At 39.7% G+C, this 14,911-nt stretch overlaps 1 protein-coding gene across 1 annotated transcript in view; it reads left to right on the top strand.

Moving 5' to 3' along the window:
- PCCA (propionyl-CoA carboxylase subunit alpha) overlaps window positions 1-13,903 on the top strand; it is a 1,052,859-nt gene extending 1,038,956 nt beyond the window's left edge. Inside the window, exons 23-24 of the mRNA XM_077482961.1 lie at window positions 5,641-5,718; window positions 13,683-13,903. Of these exons, the coding sequence (XP_077339087.1) occupies window positions 5,641-5,718; window positions 13,683-13,751 (147 nt within the window). The 3' untranslated portion in view covers window positions 13,752-13,903. The remainder of the gene's footprint in view (window positions 1-5,640; window positions 5,719-13,682) is intronic.
- Window positions 13,904-14,911: the final 1,008 nt, after the last annotated feature.

The raw sequence follows: 14,911 nt of genomic DNA on the forward strand, positions 1-14,911 counted from the left end.
CAGCACAGCAGACAGTGTCTATTATTCACAATGTTTATATAATCTGCAGATCATATTAATATGAAATCATATAGTGATTAAGATATGTATGTTATAAGGTAATAGAGGCAAAATGATTTCTACCTCAATATTTGTCCTCAACACTGTACAACATAGAATATTTTTATTCAGGACTATTCCAAATACAGGTACCTTCATTTGGTCAAGCAGTGCTTTGATGCCCAAGGAAAAAATTGTCATTGGGTATGAATATGGAACTGTGAAAATCAATTACACATTCATTTTCTGTCAGCAATTATACAATTTTGACAGTGTTTTTAACACTATGGGGAACTTTTTTTTTTTTTTTTTTTAAAGCAGTGAATCTGATATTCACCAAACATTCAATACAGGTGAATCTTTCTGGTGCATTTGCTGCAAACCACATTGGTTACCACTAGTAAATATCTGGTGAATGCCACATGTGCTGCTGTACAAAAACTTCCCTAACAGTTTAATGGGCACAAAAACGTATCTGAGCTCTGTGATATACATGTCTGCCATTCAGCAATGTGCCAAGAATTTTAACCTATTTTTATTTGGCTCTTTTGTTATACAGAACTAGTTAATTCTCTAAGTTTTTTTTTTTTTTTCAATAAATACCTGGAGCAGTTAGTTAATTCTAATGCAATGCACATATGTTAAAAAAAAAAAAGTGACTATTGGAGATCATGTCAATGAGCTGAGAATTTATTCACAGTCCAAGATACATATTAAAATCTTGCACCTGTGCACCCCCCTCAAAAACTGTAATTGAAGGATTTCCACTTTTGAAGGAAAATCAGCAGGGATGATATTGATCCGTCTTTTTAGGGGGCCAGAGTGCAGCAGAAGGTGATACTGTGGAAGGCCACCACAAGCCCTCTGTTTTTCTGCCAAATTAGGCAGAAGGCTGACAGTGTAAGAGAACAAAAGAAGGGTTCTATTTCACACTGCAGATTTATCCCAACCGTCTCCTCACACCCTCCCTTAAAAATGCTTTTTTTTTCTTTTTTTTTACCTAGTGATTTCATAATGGTTTTGGTGCTTAGTCTTGCATTGAAACAGTTACTGTTGAAATGGGCAGGAAACAGTTTTGTTTTAATTGCTAAAATGATTCGGAAGTGCTTCGTGTGCTGCTTCTATACAGCAGGTGCTGTGCATTAATTGGCCTGTGCAGGCCTGACCCAAGGTCCCTTGCAGCGGGCCCAATTTTACGCAGAGTTGAAATAGCTTATTTATTATATTGTATAACCTGGCGTACATGATGTGTGCTTGCAAGTATTTTATTTCATGGTCTGCAATTTCTAATGTCATGTGGGTTTGGAAACCTGTGTTTCTTTGGTAATGTACTAGCAGCAGGTAAGCTCTAAATACCATCCATCAGAAGCTAATTTTTTTTACCCAGATACTCTAATGACTGATGAACCTGTCTTTAGTACGAATGTTTAGCACAGTAGAGAGCCATATGCCACTGGCACGGTTTCCTGTGCTTTTTTCAGTGTTACTGCTGAACAGATTAGGCAAAATCTAAAATACTCTAACGTTATAATCTATAATTTTCTTTTTTTTTTTAGAATTGCAGGAAATTCTCTAGCACAAATAACTGATGACATCTTTATAATGCAAATGCGCAGCTTCTATAATTAGGTATAACTGTTCCTGCGTAGCCTTAAAAGCAATGGCATCATGCTTTGTTGCTTCCTGTCTGCTTCAAGCAGACCTGTGCACATTAGAAGTCCCTCCCCTGTGTGGGAAGAGCACAGCTGTTACTGTAAATCTCATCCAGTAACTGTATCACCCCATTTTCTGACTCTGAAGGATGAAATTGAGAAATGGAGCACTGTGCAGTCATCCTTTACGTCTGCAATTTTAGATCTTGCATTAGATTTTCATGCTTTTATTCCAAAGCAAATAGCACTGGGCAAGCAACAGAGCTTATGATAAATGTCCACCATTCTTTTCCATGCCTTTTATATCATGTGTCTCAGGTTTTGCTGGCCACCTCACTGAATTAGACCAGAGGCAGGGACGGGGTTCTAAAATGTAAGTGTGATGGCTTTCCTGCGGCACATCGATGCCACATTAGAAAACCTCCAAAAAGTTGTCAGGTGCTTTAATTAGAAATAAAAAAAAGTATACATCATTAACACAACAAAGTCAATGATGGGCTTGAAGATAAGTCTCCTGGGAAGACCTTCTTTAAAAATGAAAGGGACTTGATAGATTTCCATATCATTTATAACTCCCCTAATTGCATTTGGAAGGCTTGCCAATAAAATAGAAAATTGGCAGCGTATATCCATTATAGTAATTTTGCCAACAATGGCAAGCAGCTGGCTTTACTGGGTTTTATTTCCCACCACCCATAATTAATCATCAGCTGGAGATGTCTGAAACTTAAGATTGTGGCAGTGCTGTGTCACATCCAAACTTCCTTAAAACACTAAAATCAGTTGACTATACACATTGACGGTTCCTTCAAGCTAATGCATTGCGGTACAAGGCGGACTGCTGCTTAATGAGTGTTACTTTGATAATCGGATGTGAAGGTGACCTACGACCCTCCATGTCAAAGGAGAGGATGCAGCAAGCTGGATGAAAGATACAGGACCAAGGTCTGCAAACTTTATACCAATTAGACAAGGAGTACAGAATACATCAGTGCAGATTGGGTTTATCAGAGAGACTTGTAAGGCTTGTGACCATTTTGTAGGAGTAGCTCTGAAAACAGCCTGTCATAGCAATTTGGGCTGTGACCAGTGATCTAATTTTTTTTTCCTTTGTAGAATGTAACTCTAGGAGTGAAATAAGTTGCTCTCTATCTATACATTTTCGTATGTCTTTTCTTTTTAATATATATCAGCTTGAAACTGCATAAGCTTTTCAGGAGTGGTTGGTCAAAATGTTATAATTTGGGAATGTCTTCTTTTTGATTCATTTCATTTTTTTACCATGTTACAGTACATAATACTACTGTATTTGGGCCCGATACATATTCAACATGTTTCAGTTTACTGTGCTTTAACAAATTATTAAACTAGTTATATTGGTTTTATTTTCCTAAGAATATGCTTACCGTATGAGTATTGCTAGAGCAGTGCAAGCATATTGTCTCACTTAAAAAACATTAAACAAACATTTTATATTGATACTATATACTCATTTTTACATGAGCCAGCACTGTCAAAATGCACCATGCAGTCACCCCCCAACTCTACTGTCGCTGGCGGAAATCGATCAAGAAAATACAATTGTCTCTTGATAACAATAGGAAATATTTATGCCTTCATCTTTATTGATAGGGTGGAGTTATGCTGGCCATAGATGGATAGAAAATCGTTAAATAAAAACTATCGGAATTTAAAAGATCTGTCGAACATGCATGCGATAAGCCATGATTGTATCAATAGATGTCACCCAATTATCGACATAATATCGATCGATAACAACATAAACCGTAAATGTTTGCTCAGTTTGATTATAAGATCAGCGAAAATGGTGTAACAAATTTTAAACCTTTTGGGAATCCTCCCATTATAACACATCATACATCATTGCCGTGCACGGCACATCCGTCATCGGAGGTGTAGTTGCAGTCTGTTAGCATAGTCATATATTGTAGTCCAGCTATGAATGCTTAGAAGAGGAGGAAGGTAGCAATTTCTATGCTGGCAATAATGCCATTGGATAAGGAGGCAACAAGAAAGATCTCTCTGTTCGTTGCTTGTTGAATTGATTTCCGGGGTTACATTTTAACACGTGCATGTGCTGTCGATTTTTCAAACTATTTTGAATCAATTACACTACTATTCTTTTGAAAATCAATCATTTTGTAGAAAAAAAATCTGACATAGCGGTTCGCTTTTTCCATTAAAATTGCCATTTTGAGATTTGAGAACGATCGAGCATATCGAATGGAATGATTTTCTATCCATGTGTGGCCAGCATTCGTGTCTCCTTGAAAGCTAGGGTAAAATGTAATTTCAATCAAAAATGAGCAGTTATGGGTGGGAGTATGTTGGGCCAAATCATCCATTCGGTAGGTGTGCAGACCTTGTAACTCAATAGAGAACTTGACTCCAAAGTCCCTGAGAATTATAACTGCCAATTATTTTTTTTTTTTTAGCCTATACCAAAATTGAAATATAGACTTCAGTTAATCTGTTTAACGTTTACATCACAGACTCTAGAAGTGTCTGTCATATCTGTGTACTGACAGGAGCCTCATAGGTTATGACTGTAGCAGATTTGGATAAGAGTAGTGTGGACAAATAACACCTTCAACGTATGTTCAGTAAGTCCCATCTTCCAGGCCAGCATGAGATCTCACATTTCCATTGCAAACACCCAGGAAATGCTAATTAAAGCTTCATCTCCAGACATTTCGCAAACTCTTCAATGTGTCATTCATTTGTTGGCTTTTTTTTCTAACTGCTAGTAACTGCTAGTTATGTAAAGCAGATTTGTGTTGCTTTAACCACTTCAGTCCCAGAAGATTTTACCCCCTTAAAGACCAGAGCATTTTTTGCGATACAGCACTGCGTCGCTTTAACTGACAATTGTGCGGTTGTGCGATGATGCACCCAAACACAATTAACATCTTTTTTTTTTTCCCCACAAATAGAGCTTTCTTTTGGTGGTATTTGATCACCCCTGCGGTTTTTAGTTTTTGTGCTATAAACCAAAAAAGACCGTCAATTTTGAAAAAAACAGCAATTTTTTTTACTTTTTGCTATAATAAATATCCCCAAAAAATCTAAAAAAACTAATTTCTTCATCAGTTTAGGCCAATATGTATTCTTCTACTTTTTTTGGTAAAAAAAGCGCAATAAGCGTATATTGATTTGTTTGCGCAAAAGTTAGAGTCTACAAAATAGGGAATAGATTTATGCCATTTTTATTATAAATTTGTGATCAGTGATTTTTATCGGGACTGCGACATTGCGGACACTCTTGACACTATTTTGGGACCATTGACATTTATACAGCGATCAGAGCTAAAAATAGCCACTGATTACTATATAAATGTCACTGGCAAAGAAGGGATTAAACACTAGGGGGCGATCAAGGAGTTAAGTGTGTTCCCTCAGTGTGTTCTAACTGTAGTGGGGATGGGCTCACTAGGACATGACAGAGATCACTACTCCTGATGACAGGGTGTCATGTCACTAGGCAGAACAGGGAATTGCCTTGTTTACATAGGCATCTCCCCATTCTGCCTCTCCTTGCCACGATTGCGGGCCACCACCGGCACATGGCATCTTGCGCGTGCCCGCTAGCCTGCAATCACGGAGGGATGTACAGGTACACCCATTTGTGCGACATACATCATCGTGCAGCGGTCGGCGAGTGGTTAATATTATTTTCTGTATGAACACTCCCAGATAATGTATGCGCATTCCTGAATTTGTAAATTATTCAATTGCTCAATTGGACAAGAGTTCTATATGTACTTCACAATGCAAAGTAAGATGTTATATAAATATACTGTAGGTTTTTATGAAGATACTTGGTCATGTTATAGCTTGCTTTCTACTGAGATCTGATACAGCTTTAGTTATTGCATACAATGTTTTATGTTCTGTATGTCTAAAATTCAGTACAATTTTACTGTGATAGGTGTCAGAGGGCCAAGAGATCTGTGTAATTGAAGCTATGAAGATGCAGAACAGTATGACAGCTGCTAAAACTGCCAAGGTAATGTTTGATGTGAAATTTGACTAAAAGTACTGGTAATTTCCTCTTATGTGATATTTTGGTTTTTTTAACAACGTGTTTCAAGCTAGAGAAGAAAAAATGGTATTGTCGCCAATAACATTCAATCAAGGTTTACTTGCTGTTAGAAAATGAAAAGTGGAATTAAGTTGTTATAGATAATTGCTTAGATCTAGTTTCTATATATTAGACCGGCTGTTAGAAAAAGGTATAGAGTAGACAGACAAGATCAAGCATCATTACATTGTAAATCTTCCTACAACGCATTTAACCAACATTCACACAAGATCTAGATGTAGAATAAAAAACAAGGTTGTTAGGTCAGACTGCAAGCAGTCAGTAGGCAGCTACCTAAGTGCATTCCCTATCCATATTTTACCTGCTTAGTAAATACTATATAAGCCCCTTTTTTTTTTGAGGCGCTGGAGGGGGGGGGGGGGGGGAATTGCCTTTATCATAAACTCCTGGCAAGGCAAGGGGCCTATTTAAAGAGACCCTATTGCCAGACCATTTTTTTTAACAGCTATCTTTAATGCCAAATGTTCATTCAGTGTATTCCATGCATGGTATTTACTTAAAAAAAAGTCTCCCTTGTTTAGACATCTAAAAGCCCTGAGACTGCTACTGGGTGCGGATATCTTGGTTGCCCTCCTAGGCTCAGAGCTGTCACTCAAATTACATTTTATAGTATTCCCCTTCGCTCCTCCCCAGCTGCTACACAATAGATTATGTAAGGGTTTGAAGGGAGGGAAGATGTGCTGCTGGCACAAAGAGTAATGAACACTCCAAAAGAGTAGAGGGCTATTGCGTGCAAGGAGAGGAGGGGCCTGTGCTTAGAAATTGCTTTTTTTATAGCAAGTTTAAAGGAGCACTGCCAAAAAACATATTTATGGAAAGGAAAAATACTGCAAGCAAACATTTAAAATGTTCTGTTTTTACTTTTTTTTTTTTGTAGCAGGGTCTCTTTAATTGATCTTTTGAAAGTGGTACCACATGCTTGCATACATGCACACTCAGAACCTATAATAACTATGAATACATTTGGAGGCTTTCATATTTATTGTTGTAGATAACTAAATCAGATTTGTTTTTTTCTTTTTACACTGGACCAACAGAAATGTACTTTCTTGTCAAAGTGAAAACAGATCTCTTCAGTGTGTTTTTTTTAATCTAAATAATAACTTTTGTTTTTCTGAGTCCTCCTTGTAATGTAGACCTATGATTTTGTCAAATTTTGTGAAAAGGTGACAAGGATGTTTGGTCTGCAGTGAAACAACACAATGGGGGTTAATTCTCTAAAGGCAAATCCACTTTTCACTACAAGTGCACTTGGAAATGCAGTCGCTGTAGATCCGAGGGGGACAATCAAGGATAAATAAAAAAACAGCATTTTTGCTTGTACATGATAAACTCAGCAGAGCTTTCCCTGATTTCAGATCTTCCCCTCGGGTTTACAGCGACTGCACTTCCAAGTACACTTTCAAGTGCACTTGCAGTGCAGAGTAGATTTGCCTTTAGTAAATCAACCCCATTGTCATCCTGTAGATAGGCTGGTCTTATATATATACACACACCTAGTTTTACATGAGTCTAGAATATGTGACAAACAAATTTAAACCTATCTCCCACCAACATTTTTTAAGTGGTAAGAGCAGCAGGTTTAATTTTTCCTTTGGAGAAAGAGGGTTCAACTCTTTCGCTGCCAGTAACATATGGCGGCACAAAACCACTCCCAGCTAGCCAAGTCAGTATGCCTTACATCAGCTACATTTCCTACACTGCTTTAGGCTCATGGTCACTTCAGCAACCATGAACTACTGGTAGAATGGTCCTCCAGACTCTGCTGAATAAATAGATGGTGAAAATCAGCATCTAGCATGCTGCTGATCATAGCATTTCACTCATAAAGTGACTCCCTGCTGCTCTACTGACCACAGCAAGGAGAAGCCAATGACAGGTAGGCCCTGGCAAAAATTTCTGTGTATTCTTCACTGTGCACTGTCTCCGCTATGACCACCAGATCCCATAGCTAGTAGCAGCAGAGACAGCGGGCTGTGCAGGCAAAAAAAGAGTGCCTGCCGATCCAGATGTTCAGGATGGCTGAGGATCGTTAAATATGACTATAAGTATAACTTTCCTGAATGAACACCAGTGCGATCACCTGGTGTCCATTCATTAATACTGAGATAGTAAACTTGAATGCCCATTTATGTTTACAATCGCTTTGTGAATGAACAGGAGCACTCTGTAAAGAACCCTTCCTGCTCAATGTATGAGTGCAACTGTGGTTGCAATAGAGAGCTTGAGGACTCAAAAGCTTTCTCTATTTCATAAGTGAAATATCAGGGGTCTATTCAGACCCCTGATATTTTACTAAAGCACCCTCAGCCAGTAGTAAAAAAATAAACAATTTTCCCTATTATGGGATATGGGAATGCATGTGCCATTGTGCCACAGTGAACAGAAAATAGATACTTTTGCTGGTGTGCTGCTGTGCCAGTCATTGTCATTGTTAATGGCACCTTAACTCTTTTTTTATTAAAGTGGAACTTTAGTTCTGCTCCTTTGCACCCCCCCTTGAATTATTGGCACTTTTTTTCAGGGTGAGCAGGTACCTGGTTTTGATCGGTACTCCCTTCCACTTCGGCCAGATCACCATGGTGATCTGAGCAGAAGTCCCCCCTCCCACAGTTCCCAGAAGACTGTGGGACCATTCACAGTGCAGCACTGTTTGTGCATGCACAGTGGGAAACTGAAGCTGTACGGCTTCACTGCCAGTTTTTCTTACTTGCAAAGCCAGCGCTTGGAACAAAAGAAAAAGAAAACTGAGTTGTCATATAACGTACACCATGGTAAACATTTAAAGCGGGACTGTACTGGGGAAAAAAATATTAAAAGCCAGCAGCTATAAATACTACAGCTGCTGACTTTTAATAAATGGACACTCACCTGTCCCGGGGTCCAGCGATGCCGGCAGCCGAGGCCGATTGATAGCTCGGCTCTAGGCTGCTGCCGCCACCATTCTAGGTGAGGGAATCAGGAAGTGAAGCGAATCGGCTTCACTTCCCGGTTCCCTACTGCGCATGCGCGAGTCGCGCAGCGCAATAGGAATTGTCCGCGCTGCCTCTGGGACCTGTGTGTGTCCCAGAAGACAGCTCGGCAGGACAGGAAGAGGAGTCTATGCCCGGAAGTGGGTGTAAATACCTGTCTTTGACAGGTATCTGCACCCCCCTCCCCCCTGAAAGGTGCCAATTGTGACACCGGAGGGGGGAGGGTTCCGATCAGCGGAAGTTCCACTTTAGGGTGGAACCCCGCTTTAAGCACAAATAACATGGTACAGAATGAAAGAACATCTCTTCACAAAAAGTAAAGTGCTATCGTGTCAATACCAATAACAGCATTACCAACAAACATCAGGTGGGTTTATTTGTGTATAGCAGTACCCAGCTAAAGATGGGATAGCAAATAATCTTGCAGCCAACACAGGATAAAAACAGGTCAACAAATATCACAACACTTATTACCATGCTTTGTGGTGTAGTAAATAAAAATAAAAAACTTGTAGCACTGACCCCCGAAGGAGCAGCTGGTTTGGCTGGGCTTACCGTTACCTTCTCCACCTCCTGCTCATCTAGGGGTTTCCCGAGGTTGATGGCCCAATAAACTGTAGAGACCGACACTTGAATCCCTTTAGGAATTTTTATTTGCAAAAAATGTTAAACAGAACACAGTCAGTAGGGAATAGAGGGTATGCATGGTAAAGCTCAGGTACTCTTGGAACTGCTGACACTTGAAATGTCTCTCTCTAGGTGATCCAGGGAATAGCCATTCGCAACTGGATATCTCATCTATTGGATAAATCCCCTTTTAGTGAATTTAGCAGCCGACAGGTGATTTAAGTTTAGCAATGTCTCTGCCACAAACTTAGTTGTAGGACTTTAGAATAGATCAGAAAGTCTCTCACAGAACTTAGCTGTAACTGAAGGATGAAATTAGGAAACTTTAACAGAACCAGTATCTTGCAGCTGGTCTGGCGATACTGTAAGAATGCGGATTCACTTGGTGCCCTTTCAGCTTAGCTTCCAGGCTCTTACCGAGCAGCCAGCCTCATGCATGGCTCTCTTCTGAAGAGTCCTCCCCTGGTTGCGTTTTCAGTTGTTGCCATGAGGGCCTCTGGGGGCTGGTCAGGAGGACCAGGACCAGGGAGTCAGAACATACTTCTGGACTGGAACCCAGAACCACGTGATCTCAGCATCTTAAGTACCCTTTCCCTGAATACACAGCGAGACAACGTACCCGCTTATTGGCTCAGAGAGAGAGATTGGTTCCCAATGCGTCCAACCAGACTGCATTCCAATGCCTGCCAAAGGTGACACCTACACCTATGACCAGGCAGAACATAGTACAGTCCAGCCAAACTGATGCCGATACCATAATTTACTGAAATTAACCCTAAAACCAAACTGGTCTTAGGAAAAACATAAACATAGCGCATGCTCTTCAGGAGCCCGGCGCTACAAAAGTATATACACCTTTTTAGTGTGATTTATGCACATCGGGAAGCCCATTTAACTGAAATGGTCTTCCTTAACATAATTTATGGTAGTGCAAATTAAAATGCCTACCAATGCACAACATTTTGTAATACTTTTTTACTTTTTTTTTACTTTTTTAAATGATATATATTGCTATTCACAACAGCACATTGCCCTGCATTAATAAAATGTATGCCTGGATAATTTTATTACAGCACCCACGTGGTATTCTGGATCGAATGTTACCACAACACATAAGTGTAAAGCCAGCCTCCAGATTTATAGCATTGCTTATTTACAGTTTTGGGTACCTTCGATCTTCACAGTTTCACATAAAGGCACAATTTTAAATTTACACCTGTTAATTATTAACGCAATACAGTTTTAGCTCTGAGATTTAGTAGAAATTGTGTAAGTTATGTTGTGAGCCTAATAATCAGAACCCGATCATAGACACACAACATTAAGCCTGTCTTACGAAAGTAGAAGTTTCTGCTGCTATGTCTGAATTATTTCAAAACCTGTAAACGATGTTCTGCCTCTACACCCCCTTATTATCTACAAAAGTTACAACCTGGGCTACCAAGTTCATTTTCATTTGCAGAAGGCAAAGGGAAAGCTGAATTTTTTGTGGAGGTTACAAATTATTTTTCATTGCCTGAATTATGGAAAATTATATCTTCAGCTCCCGCCACATGCTAGCTATTGTGTACTCATTGGTTGCAATAGGTATATATTGCTAGCACACTGCTTCTACCAATGAACATGTGCAATATTCACACACGTTCCTGGAAAAGGCCATAGAGTAAGTGGATGCTGCAGCAGATACCAGCTAGAAACTGGTAATGCCATACATCAAAGTATATCTCGTACACCGTGAATTGTCAAAATGAATGTTCCAACGTTTACTTGAGAAAATCACATCACAGTAATAAAGTGCACTATTTTGGGACTGCACAGACCCCCTTTGCCAGGCATGTGCAGCCAAGAAACGTTTTACTTTACCTTTGTGATGTGACCTCACATATGATATATACTCTGATGTATGATGTCACCAGTCTCCAGCTGGTATCTGCTGCAGCACCCACGTATGGCCTTCTTCAGAAGCTTGTGCGATGGGAATAGTGCATGTTCATCGGTAGAAGTGTGTTGTAGATACACTTGGTGCAACTAATTCCTTACATATTCTTTCTTACATATTCTACATACTCTTCCAAGCACAAATTTTTTTTTACACCTTGTACCCTATAGAAGAGGGTTTTAGGAAGAAATTAACTATTCCTGGCCATCCTTTGGATTAAAGGTTTGCCCCCGCCCCTTGTCAAAAGAGGGGAAGTAAGATGTCTATTGACAGTTGCTCCACCCTAGAGCAAAGGCATCCCAGCCTTTTGTTTTACTTTGCCCTTTAGAGAGATATATACGAAAAGTCTCTATTGCAGTTTTCTCTCCATTCTTTGTTTTTTCTCTGCTGTATGTCCTTACTTGCTGCTTCCCAAGGCAGACTGCTTTACCTACATCTTGTTGCTGTTTACATTCAAAAGGGGTGTCCTTCTCCTTCCTATCTATGGACCCTTATCTATTTAACAATACATGTCCTGTAATATTCCAGAAAAACGTCTATTTTCATCACTGCAGTGACTCACCCGCACAGAGCCCTCCCCTTGTGCTGAAAGGGTTACTCTCATATAGGGCCTCTGTAAGAATAAAATCACCCTGTTAACTCTACTCCGTAACAGCAGTTCTGCCTTGACTCTCCCTATGTTCTTCCTGGGATGCCCACCCCCCCCCCCCCCCCCCCCATTCTTGCACTATTTGGCAATGAAGTATGCTGGAAGACATTCCTTTTTGCTTCCCTAGGCTTTTTTATTTACCCTTTGTGAAAATGTTATTCCCCATATCCTTCCTTGAAGACATGTCATACATTTATGATTTGCATTGTGGGTGGGGTCCGGACTGTTATATATGTCTGCAAACCATGTTTTTCCCTTGCCGCCTGACTCTATTTCAGTCTTCTCAGGGCGGTCCTTCTATGGGATTCCTCCGTAATCTTCCACTCAGCTGGGAGGTTATTTTGCCATTCTTTCTAGGCTTCTGCCCTTGGGGAACGAATCCCTCTTTCCCTACCTGTACCCATCCTCATAAGACACTCTCAGATTAATGTAATAGTTGCTGGCATGTGTTATTGTCAGCTTGTGTTTTTGTTAAACAAAACCGTGATGCTCTACAGCATGGTCATTCACAACACAAGCCAACAGTTGCAGCTGTACTATCTCCTCTTGCTGCTGGCTGGTCTGTGTTAACCAGCTTTCTTTAGACCCCTTTCACACTGAGGCAATTTTCAGGCATTTTTGCCCTAGAAATATTGCCTGTAAAAAAAAAATCCTGCAAGCAGCATCTTTGGGCCAGTCTGGGAGCGCTGTATACAGCGCTCCCAAAACGCCCTGCCCATTGAAATGAATGGCCAATGCTTCCAAAGTGCCTGAAAAGCATTTTTGGAGCGCCGCAACGTGGCGCTTTTAACCCCTTCGGTCACTAGTGGGGTTTAAAAGCACCCCACTGGCAGCCGAAAAGTATCAAAGTACAGCGGTAAAGCGCCTCTAAAACGAGCAGCGATTTACTGCTAACGTTCAGCGGCCCCATTGTGAGAGTTGCTATACAGAATAAAGGGTCTGTGGCTTCAGCGTTGGCTGTACCTCCCCCATGCAAACACCCATATATTGGGCTCTAGCACTGACAGAACTAAAAGTGTAAGTTTAATTAAAGGATATGTATGGAATAAAAAAATAAAAAAAACATACATACTCACCTCAATGCTGCAGCTGTTCTACTTTGGCTCTAAGACCGAGAACTGAGCCATTGATCACTCAGCTCTCCGTCTTCTTGAAGCAGTGACTGTCAGTCCTCACTCTCTGCTCTGCCTCTGCTCACTGTAGTGCCTGCCTGAAGAGCTAAGATTAGAGAATTATTTCACCTTATTTCTACTTCTTCTAACCCACACAGTATGAGGGGATCACACTGCACAGGTATATATTTAACAGAAGCCAGGGACAGGGATTTAAAACTTGACAGAACCATTGATAGCTGCAGTTAAAACTATTTTGTTTCCAGCTTGCAATACTACAAAATGTAAATATGACTGAGAATGAGAGGTGAATATTTATGAAAAGTAAGGTGTACGTGATAAAACACATGGTTAGATCATCTATAGTTTGCAGAGAAGAGAATTCAAGTGAAGTTTCAATTTCAGAATATTTAATTTGCCTTTCTTTTGTGTTTTTCTTTGTAAATCTCCCATTCTGGGTGGGTAGGTGTTCACAACTGTGTTTCAGACATAAGAGCTAACCATCTGAATACTATAACACTGGATAAAATTATTCTATGTATCTAACTTTATTGTAATGTTTTGAACAGGTAGTAGCTGTGCATTGCAAGCCTGGTGAAACTGTGGGAGAGGGAGATCTACTGGTGCAGCTGGAATAAATCCCATTTTCTTCAAGATTTTGATACTTTAAACATGATTTCACGTCAACTCATATATTCATGTTTTGAGATGACATTCCTACAAAACCAATTTTATACCGTTATATTTATTAGAAATAAAGGTGGGATAAATAAACATGATTAAGAAATTTTCTGTGGTGCCTTATTTTTGTTATTATCACTATTCAGTACCTTTAAGTGGAACTTTGTGATGAATTACAGTTTCTACAGAACTTCTCAAAATGTGGCTTGTAAATCATGCTAATGCTTTTTTTACTTTTCCATTTCTCAGAAGACAAGAAATGTTAATTATTTACTAATCTTTGAAAATTGCATTGCCTAGCATGCGATACATTGCTGTAACATATTTTTTTGTATTATGTTTGTAATGCTTAATCTTCCATGTAGAATCAGTGGCTACTGATTGGTGAACAGTAGATTGTTCTTGAAGGGTGTTGTAATCTTAAGCTTGCTATACACTATGTGATACGATTTTTTTTTTTTATTCGGTGCAGTCTCATTTAGATTTACTAAAGCTAAGTAATTTGAGGTCAAACCTTAACAATCCATTCAATTGGCATAAAATCAAGCAAGCCTTTTGTGCTAAATAGTTGAAGGTAGATATATAGTAGATTGTACAATCATATTGTATAGTGTATGGTCACCTTTTAACCCTTTAAGGTTCTGCTCCACCGTTTGGTAGAGTACATTTTGAGTCACGCTAATGCATTTGAAAAATGTGGACTTGAAAGAGTTAAGGGGAAACTTCTGAGCAGGAAAAAACAATCTTCACCTTGTGCGCTTTACATGTTGGCAGTTTTGTGGCAAACTTCATCACAAATACCATCTTCCTCGCTTTTGATAGAAACTCACGCCTGCATTTTTCCTTCTTTCTGGGTACCAAATGAGAGCGTATGCCTTTTACAGTTACAAAAGTAGCCCCATTGTTTTCATAAGGAAAAAAAAAAGTGGTATTGTCCTTTAAAGGTTTATAACGGACTACCTTCTATAAAGAATTCACTCCGCACGGGACTTTGAAGCAAGTGTAGATCACTGGAGTAGCAGTGTTTAGCAGTAGCAGTACTTCATTGATTCCCAACATCCAGGAGCATCAGGGTCAGTTGTGGTACATGCACAGTTACATTGGCGCAAGCTGGACC

The sequence above is a fragment of the Lithobates pipiens genome, unplaced genomic scaffold (genome assembly GCF_037356315.1).
Source record: "Lithobates pipiens isolate NorthernLeopardFrog02 unplaced genomic scaffold, aLitPip1_a1.2 Scaffold_16, whole genome shotgun sequence".
Classification (NCBI taxonomy): Eukaryota; Metazoa; Chordata; class Amphibia; order Anura; family Ranidae; genus Lithobates; species Lithobates pipiens.